Here is a 12,951-nt window from a genome sequence, read left to right on the forward strand (position 1 = left end):
ACCTGATAGAGGTTTATAAAATGTTGAGAGGAATGGATAGGGTGGATTCTCAGAGGCTATTTTCCCGGGTTGAAATGGTCGCTACGAGAGGACACAGATTTAAGGTGCGGGGAGGAAAGTACAGAAGTGATGTTAGGGGTAAGTTTTTCACTCAGAGGGTGGTGAGTGAATGGAATCGGCTGCCGTCAGTGGTGGTGGAGGCGAACTCGCTGGGGTCTTTTAAAAGACTTCTGGATGAGTATATGGGGTTTTATGGGATTGGGGGTTATAGATAGGTGTTGATGTGATCGGTGCAACTCGTGGGCCGAAGGGCCTGTTTGTGCTGTAGTGTTCTATGTTCTATGTAACACTTGACAGCATATACTTTGATTCTGCGATCAGCTTTTGATGTACAAAGTCAGATAAAAATACTGAATTCTGTGTTTGCCCAGAACAGCTGTGATGAATAAATAAAATTATATTAGGTAATATTAGGTAATATTGAGAAGTTGTTTTTATTGATATTTTATTTTCAAAACAAAGTGAATTTCTGGTGATTTCATCACAGGAGCCTCATATGCCAGTAAGGTCACGGAGCTCTGGATTGATGAGCTGTAGATGTGCACTTCATGTGCCTAATGTGAACTCGGGTTTTATTTTGCTTTGTGCACCAACCTTAATGAAAGTAGAAAATTAAATAGAACTGTTCAACTTTACTTAATTTTCAGGACTATGTGTGGGATGCCTCTCATTACTTGGTGCAGCAGGTTTTCAGCAGCTTGAAAGAGATGTTCACTGGCACAAGAGGAATTCAGGTAATTTCACTAAATACTGTAAAATTGATGTCTACATCTTAATGTGGTTTTTTTTGGTTGCAATGAAAGAAGGGAGGGGAATTAAAGCAAGATTGCGGCTTTCCTTCACTAATGTAATGATCTGAATCATCTGTTTTAAAGATTATTTTGCAGGTGTGCACTAAAATATTGCAGGCAACTGTTTGCCTCATTGGCTAGTTCCAATCCTTAGCCTGAAAAAATGTTGAATATAATCTTTATTATTTTTAACAACAGATTGAAAAATGTACTGGCACTGATGTGTCTGACAATTATTAAATTTATTTATTGTTTCAATACATTCAACTTAAAACTATATATGCAACAATATATGTTGCCCTACGTCTAGAAACTTGCATATAAATACTTTCTGGGAATTGTAATTGCCATCCAAACTTAATTTGGTACTGTGCGTTAAAGATAACTAAGCTTATGAGTGGGTGGAAGTTTGTGTCTCCTTTTGTGCTATTTTGAAACAAGTCAACATTGTCTAATTTTTGCTTTGGGTGTTTCATGATCCTTGGGTGAATGAACAAATTGTTGGATGCACAATCATGTCCTGGTCCATATGCTCTTACATTTTCATTTGAGTAACCTTTGCTTCCTTGTCTTCCTAAACTATGTTTCTTGTCGTGAAGTATCATTATAATCAAAAGGGAAGATTTGCTAACCAACTAATTTTGATTTACTTACATAGTTCAACCATAATTACAAAATAAGCTGATTAAAATAATGTAAAGAAAAACATAGGTATATTTTCACAAACCTCTCAGCATTCAATGGCTTTACAATGTAATAGAGCTATAAGTACATAGGTATCTCTAAATCTGCCACTGACATAAAGCCAGCTATACCTACAGAATAATTGTGGGAAATGAGGCCAATTTTCATCAAATATCGCTGCAGACACAGGTGCCCAAGAAAATCTTAAAAGCTTTTGATCTGCGTTGCCAGTTTCTTCGTGAAAAATCGGAAAATATTCTGAAATACATTTAAACTGTCTAACAAGAAAAATGTAACATTTAAATGTATGTCATCCAAGGTGAAAGCTGCCTGCACAACATTTGGATGTGAGTTAATGTAACACTTACCTCCTTTGATGTTGGAGCTCTACTGCACATCCATAAATAATTTGTTTCAGTTATACAACACTGGACTTATAGTTGTTTTAAAACCACCACAAATATGAACTGAACCACCTGATTTCATGACCAATATGATGGGGGTAGTCTAGTCACTCATTCCAACAGGCGTTAACACATCAATTTAAGAAGCCGTCCTCATCCCATCCTCGTCGCCAGTTTTCTTTTTGCAATGCACTAACAACATCAGGGGTTGTGGATTTTAAATAAGAAGAAAAAGATATGGTTCGCACGTATAAATTCATAATAACAACAAGGCTTATTCTAAGAGCTTTTGTCTGAAGGGGTAGACATGAAACTGAACAGGGGCCTGTAAAACATCCCAATGACATCACCAAATCATGTGACCAGCTCTTAAAGTAAACATACAACCAAATAAATATGTAACAAACCCTTTAAAGTATTGCCGAGTCCCTTTTTGGTCCATTAATTAATACCTGACAATCATGTCCAAGTTCTTCAACTCTGATTACGATCCTGTAATTTGAAGGTACAATAAATATATTGAGTTTAGTATATTTATCTAACTCTTTAACTAAACAAAGTGATAAAATAGCAAGGTCATTACCAAATTCTGTTGCTTTGTCAGACAGGCTTCAGCTACCATTTAAGTTGAAAGCCTGCCATTCACTTACTGCTGACTTGGTGAGGCATTTGCAGCTAATTCATCTCAGTTCAGGGATCAGTTGGCTCATCTCCACACTTACCAGTGCATTTTCAGCCTAATCCATTTGAACAAAAACATTTTTTTAAATTTTATTATGTGACATAAACAATAACTTCCCCAAGAAATTTTTTTAAGCTTGTAGCTGGATGGAGGTATAGATTGACATATACATCAAAACATTACTTTAATCGTAATGAAAATGTTACATAATTCTGCTTCAGAATAGTTGGTGTTAAAATTATTTGAGATGAAGGACAAGGTGGATAATGTGAAACCCAAAGATGCTGTATTTTCAATGGTTAAGACCAAAATTGCAGTTTTAATATAATGTAAGCAAGTTCAGCTTGCCATTCCCAACCCTGGATTTTTGCTCCCAGGTTGGGAGTGCAGAGATAGGACATTTTCCCTGGCTCAGCCAATCTGACCCAAGAAAAAGAGGACAGGAAGGCCAGATTTTACTCCAGCAGAGTGGGTGAGCTGATTAAAGTTCAAGCCAACCACCTCCGAGTCAAATGTAGCAGCCGCCAGATGTAGAGGTAACCTTGTCAGACAGCCTGCCTCCGTGTTCTGGCACTTGGTTGAAATTATTAAGAAAGTGATTAAGATTTTTTAAAAATCCCTCACCTCTCAGCTACCCATGCACTCCCCATGTTCCATTCATAGAATTATAGAATTCCTACAGAGCAGAAGAAGGCCATCTGGCCCATCAAGTCTGCATTCAGTCTCCGACAGAGCATTTCAGTAGATCCTATCCCCATAACTCCACATATTTACCCCATTAATCCCCCTAATCTAAACATCTTGGGACACTAAGGGACAATTTAGCATGGCCAATCCATCGAATCTGCACATTTTTGGAATGTGGGAGGAAACTGGCGTACCTGGGGGAAGTCTGCTCCAACCAAGTCCAACTCACACCCTTTGGATTTGAGGCCTCATCAAAATCATGAGTGGAGGCAACTTTTGATTCATATAGGCAGCTGTTTCAGTGAACCACGGATGTGCAGTTTAGAAAATGGCAGAAGCCAGGTTTGTGTGTGGGACTTCCAGATTCTGATTTCTTCCAGCATTTTTGCGGAGATGGAAAACCTCTCCATCTATGCAAAAATTCAGGCCTCAGTTTTTGTACCTAACTTTAAGAACAAGAAAATCTATTATATGTCCAGAATTTCAGACTTGCTCTTTCACCTACAATTACTTTAAATGCCTCGAACAGCATTTCATACTAAAATTAAAATCACTGATACTTCAGCAATTTAATTCCAGACTCTCTATAGATCCTCAACAAAAATATATTTGCTTATCGTTCGTTTTAATTCAGGAAAACTGGTACGCCATTTTCCTGTCTTTGTGGAACCTGCTGTTTTTGTGTCAGGAATCCAGACAACTAGCTTTTCTATATCACTGCAGCAAGTTATTTCTATGATTGAGAAAATCATGATTTATTAATAGTTATAAATGAATTCTGCTGTTTTAAAATGCAAATGGCAAGCATTTCAGATCTCTCCACTCTTGAGCAGTACTTCTGGCTCCGCAATCACACTGATAAGCAAAAATGCATATCGAAACGCCTAAGGTTGTGAAAATAATATATTATTCAGGCATTCCAACTGATTCCCATCTTATTTCATAATTGGGGCCAGTTGCACTTCTGATTCAAAGTTATATCAATAATAATGTCTGCAATGAATTGTTGCTTCCCCCATATGTTCACTTGAAACATTTTTTTGTCTCCGAGGACTGGTTGACAGAAAGTGCACGACTAATTTCAAAATCAGGAAGCTCGGTGGAGTGGATCACACCACTGGGACTACCAATTGTGCAACCTTACCACAGGACCAGGAATACACTAGTAAGTATTGTACAATGTATTATACTTCGATGCAAAGCACTGTACAGTAATGTACTTGAAAATCTGATAAACTGATCTACCACTCAATTGGATCATAGCTGCTCTTTATCTCAACCCCATTTACCTGCCTTAGAATTGTATTCCTTCTTACCTGTAACAAAAATCTATCTCAATGTTGACAGTTTAGATTGGCCTAGCTTCAACAGCTTTTTGAGAGGGAGCATTCTAGATTTTCAAATCTTTTGAGTGAACAAGCACTTCCTGATATCACTCCTGAACGTTTAGGTATTGCCCTAACATTAAGGTTATGTTTCCTTTCTCTGGGCTCCAGCTCTTGTGAAATAACATCTCTCTATCAATCCAGTTGGATATTTAATTATCTTAATCACCTGAATTGGATCACCCCTTAATTTTTAAAATCTAGTGGAATGCAAGCCTTTTCTGTGGAACTTCTCCTCACACTTTAACCCTTTTAACGTCTCAGATAAGGGTGCTGACATAAAGCAAATTTCAGTTTTATTGAATGGGGTTTTCACCTATGTTTGGGAATCAAATTCTAACCCTTTTATCCATAAAACTAAATTGGCTTAGCAAATGTTCTGTTTTGCCAAAAGTATAACTGTAGTGTGTGTCTAAATAATGGAATACTGCGTAATTCTGAGAAATTGGTGATTGGCAGATTAATAACACTCAACTTTGAAGTTGGTCTACTATTCTCCAATCCTCAAAATAGTCTCTTAAAACAATAACATCACAGGTTCTGTTGCTGTTTCAACAACTTCAAAGTGTTCTGATATTTCGAAGTTTTCAAAAATGCTTTCCCATTTTCAAACTATAGTGGACAATTCTACATTGCTACTTTTAATACTGAACATATGAAATAAGTGCAGGAGTAGGCCACTTGAACCTACTGTTCCATTCAGTCAGATTATGCATAGTTTTACCTCAACTCCAACTTCCCACTCTATCCCCATAACCCTTAATTCTCGTAGTACACAAAAATCTATCTTAAGTAACTCAATGGCAAAGCATCCACAGCTCATTCAGGTTGGGAACCTTTTGAAAGAACAAATCTCATCTCATTTTAGTCTTAAATGGTCAACCCCTTATTCTGAAATTACAATCCCTAGATTCCCCAGCCAGAGGAAATACTTTCTCATTATCTACCCTGTCACGCCCTTAAGAATCCTAATTGGATTGTTTACCATTCTTCTAAACTACAGATATAAGGCTAATCTACCTAATTTCTTCTCACAGGGCAATACTGTCACACATCTTGTTTCATGACCAATTAAAGACTGACATTCAGCTAGGTAGATGTTTGTTTTTAAACTGATGAATCAAATGGATTCAGTCATTAAAGTTTTAAATACATTTGCAATTTAATGGTTATTAGGCCCAAATTGTATTGGCATCTCTGATGTACTTTGTTTTAAGGAAACGTGCTTCTGAACTTAATAGTTTCAACAAAAGAAGAATTTGTCTTAGACAACATCATCATTCTGTGAACACAGTATGTGGCTGTTCTCAGTGGGAAGTTAATTTCTTTTACCCACAGATTACTTGTCTTCAGTGGCTTGGATTTAGGATTACATTGCAATCGCAATTTAACTAGCAAAGTGCAGCTGGTCTCAGACACAATTTTAATATTTGGAAGGTGTTTCATTTAGAGACTAATATTTTTCTAATGTGCCACAGCTGAACTATCAGCAATTCTCAAGAATTGCTAACAATTGTCTGGAATCATTGCCTCTGAAAATTTGAATCATTTTATCCAGTTCGAAATTTTCCTGGTCTACGACAAAATTTAGTAATTGTAGACCCAGGAAATGTTAACTGTAACCCTTCTGTCTCGGTGTATGATGCATTTTAGAGGGAAAAATAACAGATGTAAACCACTAAGTTTTAATTCCACCGCAGTGTTGTGGAGAAGTTAATTTACATTTTGCTGAGCATTCAATTATAATTGAAAGTTGGAACATATAATATGTGGTTTGACATTTGAAAACTATATTTTGTTTGTAAAGCCTTTGTGCTGTCACTGAAAGAACAGTAACTTATTTGTTTCTTTATCCATGTTTGAGTAATTTATCACAAACCAGAAATTAATCTTTTGGGACAGTGAGAAACTGTCACCGATCCTATGAATGTATCTAAAATGCCATTCAAAATCTCAGAATGAGAGTCTTTAGTGTTTTGCGGCCAAGCATCCACTTAGATTTTGATCCTACTCAGTGCTTGTTGAGAAGTAGGAGCTGCAAAATTTTGTCAAGTGTATGAGTGCTGATTGTGATGCATAAAGAGATGTGACTTTATTCTGAACCCCACTTCTGCCAGGACCAAGCCCTGACATACTTTAACTTTTGCCTGAACAGCAGACACAGACGAGGCCTCACTATAATGTCAAACAACTGTATCAGTGCCAATATTGCATTCCCATAATATTGCACTGAAATGGGAGACTAGATTATTGCTCTGTCCTTACTGAGTTTCAGCCTGCATCATTGGATTCATCCAACCTGATTAATATTCTCCAAGAATATTATGTACAGTTTATATGTCTGGACTTTTCATTAAAATTAAATATCGGCAGAGTTTCCCCGATCCTCAATTTTCTTTAGAAGGGAATGGTCTGTTAAAAATAGCAGTGTGCATTGAATCATGTATATTTAAACATAGAATATTTGAACCTATCACCTCAAAAATGTAGCCAATGTTAAATTTCCTTTTTTCAGATACTGTTTGTAAATAATTATAATCTTTTTGTTCATGATGCTGAATTTGTACTATCCAAAGTCCTGCTCAAATCCTTGTGCTGACATGTGATAGTTACTTAAAAGAGAGGGAAAATATGAGGTACTTTATAAAGTGCTTCCTTAAATGAACGAAATGGGTGAAACTGGATGATACCTTGATTTTACTGTGCAACACACACCTGCTGTTCCTGCTCTGCAAGACAGTAATATGCAACCCAAAATGGTTTCATTTCCATCTAAGCCAGCACTTAAGACTTGCCCAGAAGAGGTCAAACTGGATATATTAAAGCTGGAAAAGCGTGTCCGTGTTAGGTACTGCTGCAATATTTATCTCAACTTCAGTTATTTCATTTCTTGGAGAACACGCATTGCTCTAAATGTTCATCTTGTATGTGCAAAAGCTTTCTTTTAAAGTAGTTAAAATTAATATAAAATGGGCGAATATAAAATTCAGGACCTGGTCAGCGTTGCCATTTACTCAGAGCTTTCAGACTGTATGGACAGTTAATTGCCACTCACTGGGAATATTTTATAAATGTTCAAAGTCTTTTGAGCATCTTATGCTGCAGTTTGCAGTTTCACAGCACACATTACATACAGATGCATATATGCACTAGCACAATGTTGTCTGTTGTAAGTCAAGGGATAGACCGTTTTGTAAATGGTCCATCTATAGAACAGACTTCCAAGGTAGATGTGGAAGCAGCTAGTATTGATTCCATCAAATGCAAATTGGAGAAAGTTATTTCAGAAGATAACATTTTTGGATGTCATGTGAGTAAGCTGAGACATGACATGGTAAGCCTGAGGCATGATGTGGAAGTAGAACATGCTTGGCAGGGCTTTGGATCTATGGAATCACAGACATTTATAACACAAATAACAGCCATTCAACCTATTGTGTATGTGTTGGTTCTTGGAGCAGTTGTACTTAGTCCCATATTCTCACGTAACGTTTGACATCCTGTAAGTTCCTTATCCTTAAGACCCTGTTCAAATCATTTTTAAATCATTTATGAAATCAGCTTCTACCTGCTTTTCAGGTAAAACATTTCTCTGTAGGGGGAAAAAGATCCTCATCTTCCCTCTAAATCTTTTGTCAATGATTTTATATCTGTGACCTGTAGCTATTGATTCACTTGCCAGAGAAAAAAGGATTATTTACTCTATCAAAACCTCTGATCATCTTGAAAACTTCTTAAGATCATCTTTTCACCTTTGCTGTTCCAAGGAGACTTTTCCAATTTCTTCTTATAACTGATGTCCATCACCCCTAATATAGCCCAACTGGAATCTAACCAGTGATTGATAAAAGTTCTATCATGATCTCTTTGCTTTTATTTAACAATTCAATTCCTCTGTGTATAAGCCCAAGCAACCTTAAAATCACCTTATTAATCTGTCATGCCACTTTTAAGGACTTATGTGTGTGTGTATATATATACAATTTTCAAAATTGTGCCTTTTATATTATATGGAAACAGAAAATGTAGTAAATACTCAGCAGCTCAGACAACATCAGTAAAGATAAAATTAATGTTTCAGGTTGATGACCTACAGACAGATCTATTTATAGGATGCTGTCTTCCCATATTAGTCTTTCCAATGTGTATCCCTGCACAATTGCCCACATTGAATTCATCTGCTTTACAGCGATCCATTTCACTATCCTGTCAATGTCACGATGAAACTTGTCACTATATTCGTCATTATCTGCCAATTTACCTCATTTCGTATTATCTGCAAACTTTATGATGTTTCTCACTTTGCTGTATTCTAGGCAACTTATAAAAGTAGAAAAGTATAATGGACCCAAAACCTTGGGAAATGTCACTGCAAACCACATCCCAATCTGAAAAATATTCATCCACTTTCACGCTTTGCTTCCTGTCACTAAGCAAATTTTGTATCCACTTTCCTGTTAACTCCATGACTTTTATGACATTTATCTTTATCTTTTGTGACATTTTGCCAAAAAATTTCTAAATGTCCTTGTGTGTAATATTTCATTTACTATCTTTTCGATAAGCTCATCAAAGGATTCAGTCAAGTTAGTTGGATATGATCCTTTAACAACTCCATGCAGGCTGTTGTTGATTAACCCATGCCTTTCCAAATGAAAGTTCATTTTGTCTTTTATAATGGTTTCTGATAACTTCCACCCCTACTGAGGTTAGGCTTACTGGCCTGTGGTTTCCAAGTTGATCGCTCTTCCCTTTCTTGAATAGTGGTATAAATACTCAATCCTTGGACACTACCCCAATGAGGATTGAAAAATTATGACAGTTTCACCTGCTATTTTTATTGTTGCTTTATTCTGTAACCTAGAACACATACTGTCTGGGCCAGGGGTGGCTTGCCAGCTTTTAGGAATGCCAATCGTTTTAGCACCTCTCTATTCATTACTGTCCTGTCTCTCATTTTTTCTCCAATGATTTCCAAAGCACTCCGCCTATTGGATTTTTATCCAGGCAATTCTGGGACTGTTATAATTCAATTAATAAGTGCTATGATTGTCAAATACAAATTGTTTTATCAAGTGAATACTAGAATGGTCTAAAGCAAACTAGATGGACCTTGATATTTTTTCACCTTTAATTCCTATTTAATGTCCTGTAATATATGATATATAAATAAGTAAAATAATGTTAATGCCTTTTCCCAGTAGATTTAAAGGTAGAAATGCCAAGGACCTGTTAAGTGGAACTATGTATACCTTGCAGTGTTCCTTTTGAGGCTACAATTTTAACTAGCTCTAAGGATAGAAAGTTGATTCTCCAGATGCTGAACTGTTCTTTGAAGAGTGCTGTCAGAAACATGTTGCTCAGGAATTTTGTCCTTTTTAAGAGGAAAATTAAAACTTTGTTTTGAAAGATGCTTTTATATATATTCATTACTTTGTGGCCGGCAAAACCAGTATTTATTGACCATTCCTAATTGCCCTGAACTGGTGGTGGGTGAGCTGCAGATTTGAACTGCTACAGTGCATGTAATGTCAGAGCACCCAAAATATTGTTCGGGAGGTTGTTTGTCCCAGTGACATTGGAGGAATCGTGATACAGTTCCAAGTCAGAATTGTGTGTGATGTGAAGGGGAGAGCAGAAGGTGGTGTTGCCTAACCTTGCCTGCTCCTATTCCTCTAGGTGGTAGAGGTCACAGGTTTAATAGATGCTGTCAAAGGAACTTTGGAGAGTTAGGGCAGCACATCAGTAGATCTTACAAACTGCTGTCACACTTCACCAGTGATGGAGAGAATGATTTGTGGATTGGATTGTGGGCTGCTTTGTCTTGGATAGCGCCAAGCTTCTTGAGTGTTGGCGGAGCTACAGTTTTCGAGGCAAGTGTAGAGTATTCCAGCACACCCCCAACTTATGCCTTGTAGATCATGGACAGGAGAGTCAGAAGGTGAGTTCCTCCCTACAGAATTTCCAACTTGTGCAATACTCTTGTGGCCACAGTATTTTCACAGTTAAGTTTCCGTAAATGGTAACCCTCATGATAGTGATGATGGGGTTCAACAATGGTAAAGCTGTTGAATGTCATGGGGTGATGGGCATAGAGCCATAGAGGTTTACAGAATGGAAACAGGACCTTCGGCCCAACTTATCCATGTCGCCCTTTTTTTAAACCCCAAGCTAATCCCAATTGCCCGCATTTGGCCCATATCCCTCTATACCCGTCTTATCCATGTAACTATCTAATACTTTTTAAAAGACAAAATTGTATCCATTTCTACTACTACCTCTGGCAGCTTGTTTCAAACACTCACCATCCTCTGTGTAAAAAAAGTTGCTGCCCTGGGCACTTTTGTATCTCTCCCCCCTCAGCTTAAACCTATGCTGTCTAGTTTTAGACTCCCCTACTTTTGGGAAAATGTATTGACTATCTAGCTGACCTGTGCCCTTCATTATTTTATAGACTTCTTTAAGATAATCCCTCACCCTCCTACGTTCCAATCTATCCAGCCTTACCTTATAACCCAAACCATCAAGTCCCACTAACATCTTTGTAAATCTTTTCTGCAAACTCTTTCTAGTTGAATAATATCGTTTCTATAATAGGGTGACTGAAACTGCGCACGGTATTCCAAGTGTGGCCTTACTAATGTCTTGTACAACTTCAACAAGACGTCCCAACTCCTGTATTCAATGTTCTGACCAATGAAACCAAGCATGCCGAATACCTTCTTCACCAGTCTGTCCACCGTGACTTCACTTTGAAGGAGCTACGAACATGTACCCCTAGATCTCTTTGTTCTGTAACTCTCCCCAACGCCATACCATTAACTGAGTAAGTCCTGCCCTGGTTCAGTTTATCAAAATGCATCACCTCGCATTTGTCTAAATTAAAATCCATCTGCCATTTATCAGCCCACTGGCCCAATTGATCAAGATCCTGTTGCAATTGAAGATAACTTCCTTCACTGTCCGCTATGCCACCAAACTTGGTGTCTTCTGCAAACTTACCTTGCCCTCAATGTTCTCATTCAGTCATTAATATAAATGACAAATAACAGTGGACCCAGCACTGATCCCTGAGGCACACCGCTGGTCACAGGCCTCCAGTTTGAAAAACAACCCTCTACAACCACCCTCTGGCTTCTGTCGATAAGCCAATTTTGTATCCATTTAGATACCTCACCCTGGATCCTGTGAGATTTAACCTTCTGGAACAGCCTGCTACGTGGTACCTTGTCAAAGGCCTTGTTAAAATCCATGTAGACAATATCAACTGCACTGCCCCATTGCCTAGCATTTGTGTGATATGAGTATAATGAGCCACTTATTTATCCAAACTTGAATTTTGTTGCAGATATGGATGCTTTCAGGATCTGATGAGCTGTAAGTGGTACTGAACACACTGCAATTATCAGCATATATTCCCATTTCAGACCTTATGATGGAGAGAAGGTCATAGATGAAGCAACTGAAGGTGGTTGGGCCTACCCAAAGAACTCCTGTAGTGATGTCTTTGGGCTGAGATGATTAGCCTCCAAAACTACACCCATCTTCCTAGAACCTGAACCTGTCTGACCTGTATGGTTCTGTTTATAATGACAGTATCTTCCTGATCCATATAGATTAGATAAGCCCAGGCTCATTTCTTGGCCTATGTAGAGGAAAAGTGGCTAATATTTCCACCCCTGATGATAATAGAATTTTTTTTTCAGTCAGTTAAGGACAGATTCTAATCTGATTTTTTTTCCTGTGGTGATATAGTAAAGTTTATTTATTAGTCACAAGTAAGGCTTACATTAACACTGCAAAGAAGCGACTGTAGCCTACCGACACACTGGCTAAACTCATAAATTAGATACAGTTTGTTCACATAGTACTCAGTATCTGTGGAATCAAGTGATGAATGCAAGTAGGAGTGGACATTCAGCCCACCTTACCTCATCAGTCAAAAAGAAAACCTACAGTTTTTCTCCCATCCCCCAATCATATCCTACAGGCTCTGAAGCTGTTTGAGATTTTGAGCTGCACTCTTCAACCTGATAGTTTGCTCAGTACCAGTTAGTCAGTATGTTGTCAATTTGATTGTAACTGCTAAGACTGACCAAAATACATCAGCATTACCTGGAATTTTTTTGGCGGGATATGTTTGTTAGCTTTTCTTGCCCTTCCGTTGGTTATGTATTTTAAGCATACAAATGTTGCATGCAATTTCGTTCTATCGAATCTGCATCACTTTATCTAGACAATTTAATGAATGCTGACTA

At 37.6% G+C, this 12,951-nt stretch overlaps 1 protein-coding gene across 2 annotated transcripts in view; it reads left to right on the forward strand.

Moving 5' to 3' along the window:
* The window catches only part of polrmt (polymerase (RNA) mitochondrial (DNA directed)), a 132,293-nt gene that overhangs the window by 86,471 nt on the left and 32,871 nt on the right, over positions 1-12,951 (forward strand). For both annotated transcript variants that reach the window (XR_013889492.1, XM_080212775.1), the window contains exons 14-15: positions 708-794; positions 4,360-4,473. Coding sequence is in view for 1 of the 2 variants with exons in the window: in XM_080212775.1 (XP_080068901.1) it covers positions 708-794; positions 4,360-4,473 (201 nt within the window). In the remaining variant the exon portion in view is untranslated. The remainder of the gene's footprint in view (positions 1-707; positions 795-4,359; positions 4,474-12,951) is intronic.

This window comes from Carcharhinus amblyrhynchos, chromosome 26 (assembly GCF_965287045.1).
Source record: "Carcharhinus amblyrhynchos chromosome 26, sCarAmb.v2.hapA, whole genome shotgun sequence".
NCBI lineage: Eukaryota > Metazoa > Chordata > Chondrichthyes > Carcharhiniformes > Carcharhinidae > Carcharhinus > Carcharhinus amblyrhynchos.